The sequence below is a fragment of the Misgurnus anguillicaudatus genome, chromosome 12 (assembly GCF_027580225.2).
Source record: "Misgurnus anguillicaudatus chromosome 12, ASM2758022v2, whole genome shotgun sequence".
Classification (NCBI taxonomy): domain Eukaryota; kingdom Metazoa; phylum Chordata; class Actinopteri; order Cypriniformes; family Cobitidae; genus Misgurnus; species Misgurnus anguillicaudatus.
In genome coordinates, this window is record NC_073348.2 from 12,001,049 (window position 1) to 12,016,933 (window position 15,885).

The 15,885-nt window shown below is 34.6% G+C and overlaps 1 protein-coding gene across 1 annotated transcript in view; it reads left to right on the forward strand.

Moving 5' to 3' along the window:
* LOC141368896 (uncharacterized) overlaps positions 1 to 15,885 on the forward strand; it is a 137,596-nt gene that overhangs the window by 90,566 nt on the left and 31,145 nt on the right. Inside the window, exons 15-17 of the mRNA XM_073873688.1 lie at positions 11,749 to 11,919; positions 12,744 to 12,914; positions 13,090 to 13,263. Coding sequence (XP_073729789.1) covers positions 11,749 to 11,919; positions 12,744 to 12,914; positions 13,090 to 13,263 — 516 coding nt within the window. The remainder of the gene's footprint in view (positions 1 to 11,748; positions 11,920 to 12,743; positions 12,915 to 13,089; positions 13,264 to 15,885) is intronic.

Genomic DNA, 15,885 nt, shown 5'->3' on the forward strand with positions numbered 1-15,885 from the left:
ACAAAATATTGTTTATTTTTGTTCAACCAAGTCGTTGTACCCGGAGTCGGGCTAATGTCCATGCTAGCTGCTGTATGTTTTGCATTGAGATGATACTTGAGGCTCGATGTGCGAATCTAGATTAATCTCATACAAAATAAAAGTAATTTTTTGCATAATATATGAATTTGTGCTGTGTGTAAATATTATGTATATTTAAACACACACACTTACACATATATACATTGAACACATGTTTTATTTAAATATAGTTTTTTAATTTATATATAATTTAGAATATATAAAAATATAAATAAATATTTATACACATGTAAATGTTTCTTAAATACATACATGAATGTGTGGGTATTTATATACAGTGGGGCAAAAAAGTATTTAGTCAACCACCAATTGTGCAAGTTCTCCCACTTAAAAAGATGAGAGAGGCCTGTAATTTTCATCATATGTACACTTCAACTATGAGAGACAAAATGAGGAAAAAAATCCAGAGGATCACATTGTCTGATTTTTTGAGAGTTTGTTTGCGATTTATGGTGGAAAATAAGTATTTGGTCAATAACAAAAAAGCAAGATTTCTTTCTCTCACAGACCTGTAACTTCTTCTTTAAGAGGATCCTCTGTCCTCCACTTGTTACCTGTATTAATGGCACCTGTTTGAACTTGTTAGCAGTATAAAAGACACCTGTCCACAACCTAAAACAGTCAGAATGCAAACTCAACTATGGCCAAGACCAAAGAGCTGTCAAAGGACACCAGAAACAAAATTGTAGACCTGCACCAGGCTGGGAAGACTGAATCTGCAATAGGTAAGCAGCTTGGTGTGAAGAAATCAACTGTGAGAGCAATTATTAGAAAATGAAAGACATACAAGAACACTGATAATGTCCCTCGATCTGGGGCTCCACGCAAGATCTCATCCCGTAGGGTAAAAATTATCACCAGAATGGTGAGCAAAAATCCCAGAACCACATGGGGGAACCTAGTGAATGACCTGCAGAGAGCTGGGACCAAAGTAACAAAGGCTACCATCAGTAACACACTATGCAGCCAGGGACTCAATTCCTGCAGTGCCAGATGTGTCCACCTGCTTAAGCCAGTACATGTTCGGACCCGTCTGAAGTTTGCTAGAGAGCATTTGGATGATCCAGAAGAAGAGTGGGAGAATGTCATATGGTCAGATGAAACCAAAACATAACTTTTAGGTAGAAACTCAACTTCTTGTGTTTGGAGGAGAAAGATGCTGAGTTGCATTCAAAGAACACCATACCTACTGTGAAGCATGGGGGTGGAAACCTCATGCTTTGGGTCTGTTTTTTTGCAAAGGGACCAGGACGACTGATCCGAGTTAAGGAAAGAATGAATGGGGCCATGTATCGTGAGATTTTGACTCAAAACCTCCTTTCGTCAGCAAGGGCATTGAAGATGAAACGTGGCTGGATCTTTCAGTATGGCAGTGATCCCAAACATACCGCCCGGGCAAAGAAGGAGTGGTTTCGTAAGAATAATTTCAAGGTCCTGGAGTGGCCTAGCGAGTCTCCAGATCTCAACCCCATAGAAAATCTTTGGAGGGAGTTGAAAATCTGAGTTGGCCAGCGACAGCCCTAAAACATCACTGCTCTGCATGGAGGAATGGGCCAAACTACCAGCAACAATATGTAAAAACCTTGTGGAGACTTACAGAAAACGTTTGATCTCTGTCATTGCCAACAAAGGGTATATAACAAAGTATTGACATAAACTTTTGTTATTGACCAAATACTTATTTTTCACCATGATTTGCAAATGAATTCTTGGAGGGTCGGACAATGTGATTTTCTGGATTTTTTTTTCTCATTTTGTCTCTCATGGTTGACGTGTGCCTTTGACAAAAAATACAGGCCTCTCTCATCTTTTTAAGTGTGAGAACTTGAACAATTGGTAGCTGACTAAATACTTTTTTGCCCCACTGTATATATAATAATTACACACAGCACAAACTCATATGTTATGCAAAAAATTACTTTTATTTTGTATGAGATTAATCTAGATTAATCTATGCCCAGCTCTAATATATATATATATTGAGAGCCAGGGAATCCCTGTCAGAGATGTAGCTCTGAGGGAGGTGGTCAGCGAGGCAAGTGAACACTGACGTCCGCTCATGCTTTGGTTCTCATACGTACCGAATCTCACTAAGCAAACGTTCAAACAGGCGCTATCTTTACTAATCGACTGTAGATTTAAATATAATACATATATATTCCCGACTGAACTAATCTTAAAACTACACTTTGTGACCAAGAAACGGTAATATAAAGAAACGGCTTTTCCTTCCATTGAGTTGTTATGAGATTCAAAGCAGCCGAAAGTGTTACCTGTCATTCTGGCAGCCCTAAAATCCGTGGCGGAAGAAGTAGTTCCCAAACAAAGAGGGTTTTAAAATAACTCCGTTGTTGTTTTCTAGTTTTCTTTTTGCAAATGTGTGCTGTCGAACTGTTGTATAAAAGCAATATCGCTCTCGGAGTCGTGTGATATAGCTCTATATCGGCACGGCTTTGATTAGGGCAGAGGCACGAGGCCATAGGCAATCACAGCCGTGATGATATAGAGCTATATCACACTCCTACTCGGGCGATATTGCTTAAATATAAATATATAAATTAGGGCCGGGACTCGATTAAAAAATTAATCTAATTAATTAGAGGCTTTGTAATTAATTAATCTAAATTAATCGCATTTTAATCTCATATAAATATTTGACCTGAGAACATTAAGAAGTATTTTTACATGGATTTTTATGAATAATGACTGAATACATAAGCTTAACAAAATATTGTTTATTTTTGTTCAACCAAGTCGTTGTACCCGGAGTCGGGCTAATGTCCACGCTAGCTGCTGTATGTTTTGCATTGAGATTATACTTGAGGCTCGATGTGCTGCGGTGATATGTGAATTCCTTGTTGCATATCTTACACACAACCATGCTCTTATCGACGCTTACCAGTGATGCGCGGGTCAATGTATAAACAACCTGCCCGCAACTCGGACCGCAAAGAATATATATATATATTATACCCGACCCGCTTCCTGGCCCGCATTTCTTAAAGTAGTTTGTTTAATATTGCAGGGTTCGGGACTTCTCAGGTTTTGACTGTCTGTGTTCTGGTACCTATGTGCGCGGATGCCCCACCTCGCGTATAAAAACAACAAAACAATATACTATATAGCCTATATTAAAATTAAAATATATAAAAATGTGCATAATATATTTTTTAAGTTGCACATCGTTTATAGGTTTCTTAAGTGAGATTCGGATGTGAAAAGCGCTGCATAATGTACACGCCTTTAGTGTTACCATTGAAACTTAACTAAATTAAAAAAAATAAGAGGTGATATATAGCTTTAGCCTACATAAATGCTTATTGCTTTAATGTTGCGAGTTCCTCTTCAGCTTTTCTTGCTGTTATGTTTATAATAGTTCATTGTTCAGAGTTCATATTGATGATCTTATAGTCAATTTAAAAATGTTCTTACAAACTGACTCTATTCGTTTAACTTTTTTCCTTTACCTGCCGTCGCTGTTCTCTATGCATGTCCTCCGTCAAAGTAGCCTATTAAAATTAATATGAAGTTGATTTTTAAAAGTCTTAAGCACACCGCAAATCAAACGTGCTGCTACAGTATGCTCTAAATGCGCGTGTAAATGTAACTTCTGGGCACTGCCAGGCTGATTTTTTGAAAAGTAAGTGATATAGGCTACTCACTGCATGTTTTGGCATTCGGTAGCATATGCATCAATGAGATGCACGGTGTTGCTTTTAATGTTCTTTTTAATTTATATTCACAAAACCTAACAACAAAACATTGTTTATAATTACGAGACAAATTATTTGAAACGAAATTCGTTTTAAAGTAGCAAACAAAACTTAAATTAAACTCGTAATAAACTAATTAAATTAAAACAAAACAACATTACAACAATATTTAAACCCAACAATACTCAAACATTAACATATAACAGACATTACGATACATGTTAAAATAATCTGTAGTTTGTTGGTAGATGTTTATTGGGCAAAACCTCCGTTGCAAACCTCCATTTACCAGAATAAATCATTTTTACTTTGAAATTGATGCGTTGTCACGTTAAAATCAGCCGTTCGTTTAGGTTCCGTCTACTTTTATTTACACTGCATCACAACCCCGGAGTTCTCGGACTAAAACAGGGTCTGCAGCATTTACGAATGACTCTATTAATAAGTGCGATTAAAATGCGTTAAAATGTTTAACGCGTTATTTTTTGTGTAATTAATTAATCTTAATTAACGCGTTAAAGTCCCGGCCCTAATATAAATATATAAATATATATATATACGGTTCGGTTCATTTTCAGTACAGTAAGGGGGAAAATGCATATATTAAACTGCAGGTTGTTTATTACTATAAACTTTTTTAACAATTTATTTACACTTTTTTAAACACTTTTTATTAAAATATAATAAATAAAATATATATAAAATAAAAAAGAATAATAAATAAAATACTGCTGCAAAGTTCTCTACTAAATAACATACTTTTTTACATTATTTTATAAATGTAGATAAATCTCTTCTTAACCTTCTTTTAAACGTTTTCTACTAAAACCTTGCATTTAACTAACATTCAATTCCTGAATACATTTATGAACGGTCCGGTACAAATACACGTGTATATATATATATACAGATGTGGCCTTTAAAAATGCGTGTTTTCTCCCGCGGCATTCACGGAGTCTCGCAGAATTCTGCAAGTGTTTTCGGGGGGGGCTACTTTGCCTTTTCCCTCAATGTTTTTCGCTTCACAGAAAATCCACCAGGTGGCGCATAAAAAACGAAATCTTTATATGCGTTGTCATTACGGTTGTTTCCAGAAGTTAATAAGGGCATTGCCGTATATTTAACATTGCTATTAAAACAGCAAAGTGCCAGCATAACAGCGCATACAACGATGACTGTATGTACAATGCATTTATACTAAGTGCAACGGAGAATTTAGTGTGAGCCTACACGTAACTCTATTTACAATGAATATCTTAATTATTTGTGTTGTCGAATTTTGACTTCGTTTCATTGTTTGTTCATAATATTTATAATTATGTAAATTTTTCTAAAAGTATCAATATTTTAAAGAGATTAATGTGGTATAAAAAATACATGTTTTACAGTTAAAAGTGTTGTAAAAATATATTAGTATTCTTATATATTAAGAACAATAATATGACACATGTATATTGCGCTAAAATGCTTTACATATGGAAAGAGGAATTCTTCTCAGCCACCACCAATAAAGTTTGTAAAATGAAAATGATTCTTTAGAAAAACAGTGTTTAAACCCACGCAGAGCGAACAAGAAAACATAGGCCTATGCTTACATACTGTACAGTTGGCATATGATATCTTTATTTAGTTTTACATATTTATATTTATAATACCTTTAATTATACCTTTTTTTGCGCATATAGGCAGTGTTGTGATTTTTAAAAATCCTTTCAGCCGTAATTCATATCTGTAAAAATGTCCAGTGGCTTTGTAAATATCATTAAAATAATGGATTAAAATAACTTTATAAAATCTCTTAATGTCACTTATGTATTTTTTAGTTGGTCAAACCAAAATAAATGACTAGAAATAGAACAGACATTTTTATTTTAAATTGACTTTATATGTAGGCTATACTGCATCGAATAAATTGGCGAACAGAGAAACTGTGCCTTTTACATACAAAAAACACCCCCGAAGTGTTGAGTTTATGAATATTTACACTTACAATATGTACTTTGTGAAATGTGTGTGTAAAATAATCAATTTAATAACATGTGGCTTTATAAACAAACACGCCGCGTCTCCTTCCAGATATCTTATCTCAGACATTCGCATTCAACACTTTTCAAAACTTATTTATATAAAAAGTGTATAATTTATCTTAATAAAATCTCCTAATGTCACTTATGTATTTTTTTATTTGGTCAAACCAAAATAAATGATAAGAAATAGAACAGACTTTTTAATTTAAAATGTATATTATATTATAAGCGTATCTAATAAAATAGCGAATAGAGAAACTGCGCCTTTTACGGACGGAAAACACCTCCGAAGTGTTGAGTTTATGAATATTTACACCTACAATTTGTACTTTGTGAAATGTGTGAGTAAAATAATAAATTTAATAACATGTGGCTATATAGACAAACACGCCGTGTCTCCTTCCAGATACCTTATCTCAGACATTCGCATTCAACAGTTTTCAAAACTTATTTATATATAATCTAATTTATAAATTAAAAAAAACAAAGTTTTAAGTTAAGACAATAATAAATATGTTTATCTTTATTGAAAGAAAAATGTAGAAAATGTTATTATGGGTATAGTTGATGCAAATAAAGTGTGCAGTATACAAAAAAATGCAAACACATTATTTCTAAAAGTAGCAATATTTTAAAGAGATAAAGGTGGTATAAAGAAAGACATGAGAAAAGTAGAGGTATGCAAAAGAGCACAGTTCAGATATTGGTTATTCAAGCGGTTTTATACACCTTTCAGCTTTGTTTGAATTGACAAGCATTTTATTCGGCACTGTCAACACATTTTGTGATTGATTTACTGATGTATTACAGAAACTTGTTGTCAGAAGCAAAGCTATTGTACTAAGCATCTTTATATGTATGTTTTAAAGTTAAAAGTGTTGTAAAAATATATGAGTATTCTCTTATATTAAGAATAACAATATGATACATTTATATTGCGCTAAAATGCAATATAAATTATTCTGCAATATAAATTATTTTCAACCACCACCAATAAAGTTGTAACATTATTCTTTAGAAAAAAAACGGCGTTTAAACCCGTGGAGCGAACAAGAAAACATATGTTTATATGCTCATTCGGCATATCATATGATCTTTTTTATTTAGTTTTGCAGTTTTAAAAGTGGCAAAAAAAGTTCTTAAAATCGAATGAATACTGGTCTCTGTAAATATAACTGCAGATGACAGCAGATTATATTCAGTTCATCTACTAAGAAATAGGAGAAGCGATGATTTGTGATTGATTGGGGCTAATAGAATGACTGCCACACTCAAAATACACCAAACCAAATGAGCACTTTATATTAAACTAAAGCAACACACAATGTGCAAGTCATGACCATGGCCGGGTCTCCCAAAAGCATTGTGAGGGTAAGTAGATCGTAAAAACGATCGTACGAATCATCTTAGAATTACGGGCTGTTTCCCAAAGGCTTCGTAACTTAAGTTGCACTTGAAAATCATCGTAGATCTACGAGTGCTCTGGAGTAATCGTTCATTCATAAGTGCTTTTGTGAAACCGGGCTCAGACCTTGACGCTTTGTGTGTTCGACTTTAAATGGTGCGGCGCTGACTGGTCGGCGTTTGACATCAGAGTACCGCGAGAACAAAGGGAAAGTCGGAACATTTGTATCATTTCGACTTGCTCTCGCGGTACTTTGATGTCTTCGGTGCCGAACTGTCTGCGCAGCGCCACATATAAACGCCCTTTGACTCTTTACAGCAGAGTACCAGCAACATGAGAAGTGGTGGCATGCAAAAGAAAGTGAAGGTACGCAGTACGCTCAAATATAAAGTGTCTGTACTGCGAGCACTGGTTTAGTTATTTACATCGTGTGTTGCTCTTTCACCATTGTGCACCCGCGCACTTGCTCTGTAGTTTGTAGCTCGCGCTCCGGCTTCTGTAAACAATAGCCGTTTCTTAATACAAAGTAGGGGAGAGTGGAGCAAAATAAGCCTTTATCTAGGCAACCATACAGATTTGTAGCCGTGTGACCACAAATACAGGTAGCAACCATAATTTCTATTTGGCTATGTTAAAGAGAAGGACAAATTAAAGAGTTATGATTAAAGTGATTTTTTTTTACAAAAAAACAGTTTTTATATCAAAGTAAAATTTATACATACCAGGTTGTTATGTCAAAGTAGATTTATTCAGGTCTAAATATTTATACCATGATAGGCTAATGTATAAAACCATGTGAATGATTTAGCTAAAGATTAGCCTGAATTACTATAGGCAGTTTTCCCAAAATGGTGGCTGTGGGGCAAAGTGAACCAGATGGGGTAAACTGAACCAGCGGTTCAACCCCACCATGAGGCACTGAAACCACTGAATATGTTTCATTAAAAAATATATCTGTGTAGTTTCGCACAACTGATTTGTTCATTTTTAAACATTTTAGAAAACATATCATTCCAATACATTACAATATTACTACATTTTTATTTTATGCATTTGGCGTTTTGGTCCATACTGAAAAACAAACTTACTACTAAGAAACGTCCATTGACAATCTCCAAACAATAAGTTGTTCCTCAAAATCTGTATTTTCATCTGATACAGACTCAAACATGAGTGGATGACATCAGAGTACCGCGAGAGCGATTGAAACCAACCTCCTCCGCCTTATTTCTCGCGGTACTCTGACGTAATCTGCTTGTCTGCTCTTGCGTCGCTGCGTAAAGTTGACCACACCTAAAAACAGTACTGCTAAACTCGACAGGAATGCTCTGTGTATACCAGCACCTCTTTATTAATTGTATAGCAGGAAAAGTTCTATTTTACTTCTCAGCGTGAGAAATAGCTTACACGGTTTGGCGTGTGAGCGTGTGAACTGACAGAAATGCATCATATGTCAAATTACGTTACCCGATATCCACTCAATTTTAGTTATAAACATTCATTTAAAATAACTTACAGCGTATGTAGTAGGCCTAGATTTGCATTTAAACAAAGGAACTGCAAGGGTGGGAATTAAAACGCCACACGCTGGTCAAAACTTGAAAAACCGGTTTTCTTTTGTTTGGTTGTTCCCTGAGAGGCGATTAGAATTGGGGGTTGGCAAAGAATTGGCAGACCTGGGGGTGGGTGGTTTTTAATTTCTTGACTTTCTGTGTCACTGGTAGCTGCTACACTAGAGACGCATTACATTTTGGAATGAACTTCCTTCATGTCGTTTTATTTATACACTGTAAAAAATATTTTCTGAATTTGTAAGTATAGTTAGCATTAAATATGTTTAACAATTTTAAATGAATTTTTGCTTTTATTATAATTATAACTTAAATAACTGTAAATATTTATAAAAAATAATATTACACATTTTTTATCAAAAAGACAAATAACTTGATTCTCATTAATGGAAAACAAACTTCTAATTTTCAAAGCCTCATACAGCTTGTGCCTATCTGCGTTGAACTTGAGAGCGCTTTAAGCGTTTATTGTGTCTTTCAGCACATTACATATGTGACCCATTCTGTCTAAATGAGTGGGATGTTTTCAAAAACTCTATTAATTAAACATCTAATACGTTTTCTGAGAGTGAAATGATTAATACTAAGATGCATGTCATGTCTGACATCTTAGTTTCGGTTTAAAAACATGCAGGAATTTGAAAATAAAATGCAGGACTTGCTTGATGTTTAAAGAGTTATTAAGAGAGATAAAGTTCGGGACTGATTTATGTTAAAAAGTTATTAAGATCAACAAGACTCGCGCTGACTAACAGATCCGAAACGCAACGCACAGACACGCAAGTACCTGCACTGACAGAATAGTAAAAAAACATCTGTTTTGGCAAGAATTTACGAAAGCATATAGCATTACAACAAACTTGTTAAGCTCATTATTAAATATGTCCATAGCCTACAGCGTTTGCGTGAACAGAACGAATTGTTTAAAAAAAAATTCTCATTAATCTTCATCTAAATTAGTTAATAATCAGATATTTGTTTATAATTTCAAATAACAGTATATGCTCTATTATTTAAAAGTCAGTTTTGACTTAGTTCAAAACAAGCAAAATTATTTTAAACAATGTAATTAGAAAGATGTAATTCAAATGTTTCAGCTGTTATTTACTAACTTTTTTTTAATGTTAATTGCAATTCATGTCATAATAATCTTCAGTATAAATTTTGCTTTTAAAATGTTACAATTTTCATATTTTTATCTATTTACTTGTTTATTTTATATTCACCTAGATTTACAATGAAGCTGGCTTTAACTTGAACTAATTAAAAGATCATCTGTGACCGAAGTCACGGAGGCACGGAGTTATTAACGAATATTTCGTTTTTATTGTCAGAGTGCAGCATTTTATCAAGGTTTACTGGTCTTGTGTAATTAAATAAAACAAAAAAAAAAGGGTATTTTTTACAGTTGGATTAAAAGAAGTTTGATATTATAGGAGCGTGTTACAACTAATTCCAAAACATCTTGAGTTTCTAAATAAGGGACGCGCAGAAAATGTCATTCATGTAATTTTATAGATTACACTCATTCACTTAACACACATATTATGTGTGCTTTAAGGGCTTTATAATTTAGCTGTTACAGTAAACACTTGATTATGTCTGGCCGAATATTTTTTCTGTTATTCGGATGAATTCGTTATTCGTTTTAAAGCCATTATCCGTGCCCTTCCGAATAACGCATTTGGCTTCGGGCACATCCCTAATATATATAGACAAATGCTTATCAGTACATTAATTTTTTGTTTCTTCAACTTTAAAGATGAATATTCTCCTTTAGAGATGGGCAATTTTTTGCAATAGCACATCATATTCAAAATTTTGAGCTCATAAAAAATATTTTTCGCTTATTTGAATGACTTGTTTATGTTTTTATGCACGTTTAGTTTTGGTGCAATTTCCCAAAAGCTTATAATTAGGAAATACACCCAACACGCTTACCTTATATTTTCTTATATTTCTACTTATATTCCTACTGTTCAGTAATGCAGAAAAGCGCAACACAACCATGTTAAAGCTGCAAAATGCAAAAATGAACTAAATGTAAAATTAGATAAACTAGTTAATGATATTGCGTAAATGCGCTCGGTCTCTTCAAAGGTCTTCGCGAGTTATTTTTTTATAAGACTCAGTTATCATACATCACGTCTCTTCTACTGTAAGTACACGGAAAATAAAAAGACAAATGATGCGCGTTTGAGTCGGATGAAGAATATGTGACTGTTTATGTAACTGGCAAAAGAAAACTTCGCCAACGAAATGTTTGCCAAAAAAGCGTGCACTTGTATGACATCAAAGTCTATCGCCTAAACACAGAAAATCCGTGTCATGTTACTTCAATATCATACAGTATACTCTCAGCATGAAGTCAAGCACAAAAATTGCCGTCAGTATGGCCTACATGAAACACGACTGCCATCTACAGGTTTTTGTATTTCCTGCGTCCCCCACCGAACCCCCCTTCTGCAGGATCTGGCAGAATTTCGGAAGTGCTCGCGGCATTCTGCTCTCAGAAACGCGCATTTTTAAAGGCCACATCTGTATATACACCATGGGCCTGTTGAATGCTTTATTCTTATTGGCTGAGAAATGTTCCATGGGTGTTGATTATTTTTCTGTAAAACGCACACCTAACTTGTCAAATGTTTTAAAATAACCACTGGAGCGATGTTTGTGGTAAACGTGGAATAAGTAGAATAATTGACTTCGGTCCTTTGGATTATAAGAAAATAACCCACAGTATGTATACTGTATACACCATATTTTCCGGACTATATGTCACACTTTTTTGATAGTTTGGCGGGTCCTGGAACTTCTGCTCTGGCATTTTTAACTGATGCGACTTACTCCGGAGCGACTTATAGTCTAGAAAATATGGTATGTTTACTAATTTATTAAACATTAAATTAGCAAATACCTGTACATTGTTTCATTTTAGTTTTTTTTTGCAGGTTAAATGATTGTAACCTCACAGAGAATAGCTGTTTTTGTCTGGCTAAAGTTTTTAAATCAGATAACAGTCTAAAGGAGCTCAACATGAACAATAATAGTCTGCAGGATTCAGGAGTAAAGGAGCTCTGCACTGGACTGGAGAATGTAAAGTGTAAACTAGACATACTGAGGTAGGTTGTGTGAAAACAGACAAAACACTGAACTCAATTTAAACCAAATTTTGAGATTATTTATGAAGAATGCATTTGAAATGATGATCTTTTTAATGTAATTTTTGTTTTTGTAAGGTACACAGCAATAACTCATGATGAATTTTAGAAATACTATTTCACTTAGTTTGCAGCACTTCAACCTCGGGTGCAGTAACATCACTCCTGACTACTCCCCCTCTTTTGAGTTTGAGAGAGAGGGGGAGTAGTCATGAGTGAGGATGTTACTACGCACCGAGGTCGAAGTGTTGCAAACTAAGTGCTCTTCCACCATACAATGTAGTTCTCATTTTTATCCACTTGAGAAAAACACCATGTTTTATTTTGTGCCACCATACTTACTAGCACAGCAAAATCACCAGTGTTAAATCAGCACTGCTGGTGTTTATATGAGTAACACCAGACTTAGTCGTCCCCATATATACACCAGCAGTGTTGATTTAACACTGGTGATTTTGCTGTGAGGGCTGCACGGTTCGTGCTAAAACGTGAATCACGATTTTTCTCAATAGGAATTGAGATCCCGATTCTTTCAAACGATTCTCATATTTTCAACAAAAAAACATGAGCAAAAATGTGCTACACCGGACTTTTAGTTAAAATAAAGTGTTTTCAAAGTCTCTTTTCCTTATTTTAGGAGTAACTAAAGATTTGTTAGCTGTTAAACATAAACAATAGAATGTTGACACTAATAAATTAAAGATGCAGTATACAGTGTAAATGCATATCTTTTTTTCATTAAAAGAAATGCAAGAAGTGTAATAAGTTCATCTAACATGTTTTAGGCTAAATAAATGTGATCTAACAGAAGAAAGTTGTTCAGCTCTTGCTTCAGTTCTTGGTTCAGACTCAACCAGTCTGAAGGAGCTTGACCTGAGCAATAATAAACTACAGGATTCAGGAGTGAAGCTGCTGTCCGATGGACTACAAAAAAACTCTACATTAGAGATACTCAGGTGAGTTTAGACATTATAATAAAGGTCTCTTTTACCCACTGTATTCAGGTAAATGGTTCTGCAGTATAATATATTTTACTATAGTTTAGTAGTAGTGAATATTGTTCAGAGAAAGTTTAAATTATTTGATGATCTGATGTCGCTATCGTAAAAGAATGTCAACTTGTTGTTCCAGACTTTCAAACTGCAGTATTACAGAAGAAGGTTATAAAAGTTTGGCTTCAGCTCTGAAGTTAAACCCCTCACACCTGACAGAGCTGGATCTCACAGGAAATGATCCTGGAGAATCAGGAGTGAAGATGCTTACTGATGTACAACAGCATCTAGACTGTACACTCAAAACACTGAGGTAAATTCTAGAAAGCATGTAACTAAATCGCCATTCACACAGCACTTTGATTCCAGAAATCTTCAGTTAATTGGCAGAGAGCCTTTTGTGTGTACACAAACACGTGTTGTAAGTGTTCTGGGATCGCTCCCGTAAAGAGGACCTAGTCCATGTTCATTTAGACAGCAGACTTTTCTTTTAGAAATAGTCTTTTGGTGATAGTGAAATTGTACACTTATTATCTTTATGTCAATCAATCTTATAATGTACCATCTTACTCAGGCAATAAGTACAGGAGATCCCTGGTTTATTTTGGCGTATACATACTAGCTCAGGTTAGCTGATAAAGAAGTATCAGCATATATAAAAACATCTGTGCTATGTAATAAGCTGAGGGATGACTCTTGCACTTCACGTTTGTTTTTATTTTGTATAGGATCACAAGTTTAATAAAGGGTCCCTTGACAAAATCAAATGTGATATGCATGTCTGCTCTTCGCTCAGACCAGACATTACATTTTCTGTACAGTTTTTGACATATGCAGCAAGCTGATGTCCCGCAATTTTGTGTTATATTTTGTGCTACGATGGCTCATTCATAGCATTTGACATCAAAGTACCGCGAGACCACAATTCAAGAATTTTTATTTGTCATATACACAGTTATATGCAGATACAACCTGTAGTGAAATGTAAGACTGGTATGCTCTTTTAGACTGTGCAACTAAAAAATTTGGAAAAAAATTAATACAATATATACAACAAGTTAAGCCAAAAAATATATAGGGGAATCAGAAAAAAAGTATAAAAAAATTTAGTTGAGAGAAAAACAAAACAAATCTGAATTGAGAGAACAGAGATTGAGGTAGAACTGTAGCTAAAATGTGCAAAAAGTGTATGTCATTGTACAAACAGTAAAGTGCAGGTGCAATAAAACTGGGAATAACATTACACAACCAGAGTCCTTAAGATGCGGGATTGTGTGTCCATATTAAGAAGTCAAATGGCCTGAGGAATAAATCTATTCCTAAGCCTCTCTGTTTTGGCCAACAGAATCCATATTCTCCATATGCTTTTGATTGGCTCACACAGTACTTTGATTGATTGCCCTGCATAGTGCTGTATTAAGTCCCTCAGTTATATGTGTGTGTCTAACCTTTTGAGCACACAGATTTTATCCCTCACTCACTGACACTTTGTATGATTTTTATTTGTTGATGAAAATGTCAATAGATTTTTGTCATAGTTATCGTCGTCATTGATTAGTTTTTATTATGTTATCATTTCATTTTGATCAGTAAAAAAATTACGTTAACGTTGTCAAGAAACTAATACTGGACCTAGTAATATTGCCGTAACATTTACAGAACACATTATATGTGAACAGTGCTTACAGATTCCAGAAAAATCATTGGCAGTGTTAATGAACCAAAATCAAACATTCCACGAACAAATCCCTGACGCATTTTCCAAAATCTCTGGTTGAAAAGGCCTTAACAGAGGTTGCCATGTCTTTAAAAAAGAAGGGCACAAGCCTGGTAAGGCAGCTAAGCTGGCAATATTTGAATGAATGGTGTATGGACAAAGATGTTGGACTCGCATATTGATGTCATTTTTTATTAAATTAATTTTATAAATGCATCACATGTCTTAACAAATAAGCATCATATGAGCATGAGCTACATTGACCACTTTTATATTAGTGTAAAATGTTTTAGTGGCAGCCTTAAATACTGTGTTAATGTTAATGCATTAAATACTGTGAAAATAACTGAATTTTATGAATTGTTACCCTTATATATTGTATGGCTATGGCTACAGATTTCTTCATAAATCCTGAAAGGAAAAAAATCCATGTCATTATGTACTGATGTTCACATTGCTTAATACTATATTAAACAAAAATATAATCGCATTGTTTAGACATATTTGTGAACAATATTTGTGAGAAATATGCCTTTTGTGTACATAGAAAGGGAAAGAGTTCAGCTCATGAAAAATGGGGGCAAAAACAAAAGTGTTGCATTTATAATTACTATATTTAATAGTGTACTAATAATAGTACTACATTTCAGTAGTACAGTGTATGCTGCCAATGTGCTCATAGCATAACACTTAAAACATACTTTTTACTGTATTGATTACCATTTGCAAAGCAGTGGTTTCACCACAGTAACCATGTTCCTTTTTTTTACGGGACTCTATGCTGCGTCATGAAATGACGCTTTGAGGAAAGCCACCAGGGTTTGTGCATCTGAATTAACTGTGAAACTAGTCTGACTTAAAGCCAATGAGAGATGATGTCACGAGTGCGACGGATACCGGAAGGCACAAACAGCTCAAGTTAGCTTCTGTCATTCAGCAAGCTCTCTTTTAAGCTGTCCTAAAAATATATTCGCTTAGTCAGATAGCTTAAAATGGTTAATGGCAAGTAAGAGTTTTAAGCGGTGTGCTGTTCCCTGCCCTCGACTTTACATAGGCATAATCGGGCAGCTCTTGAGTGTGATGTCTTTAACACTCTGTTCCTGGGCAGCTTTATGTGATAAAGAGGGCAATATTACCGTCCCTCACGATTAGACGGTGCGTTTCATTGCCTCAACTCCTTGTGCCTGTATTGCTCGCTTTACCTTTTCCAGAGGCTGA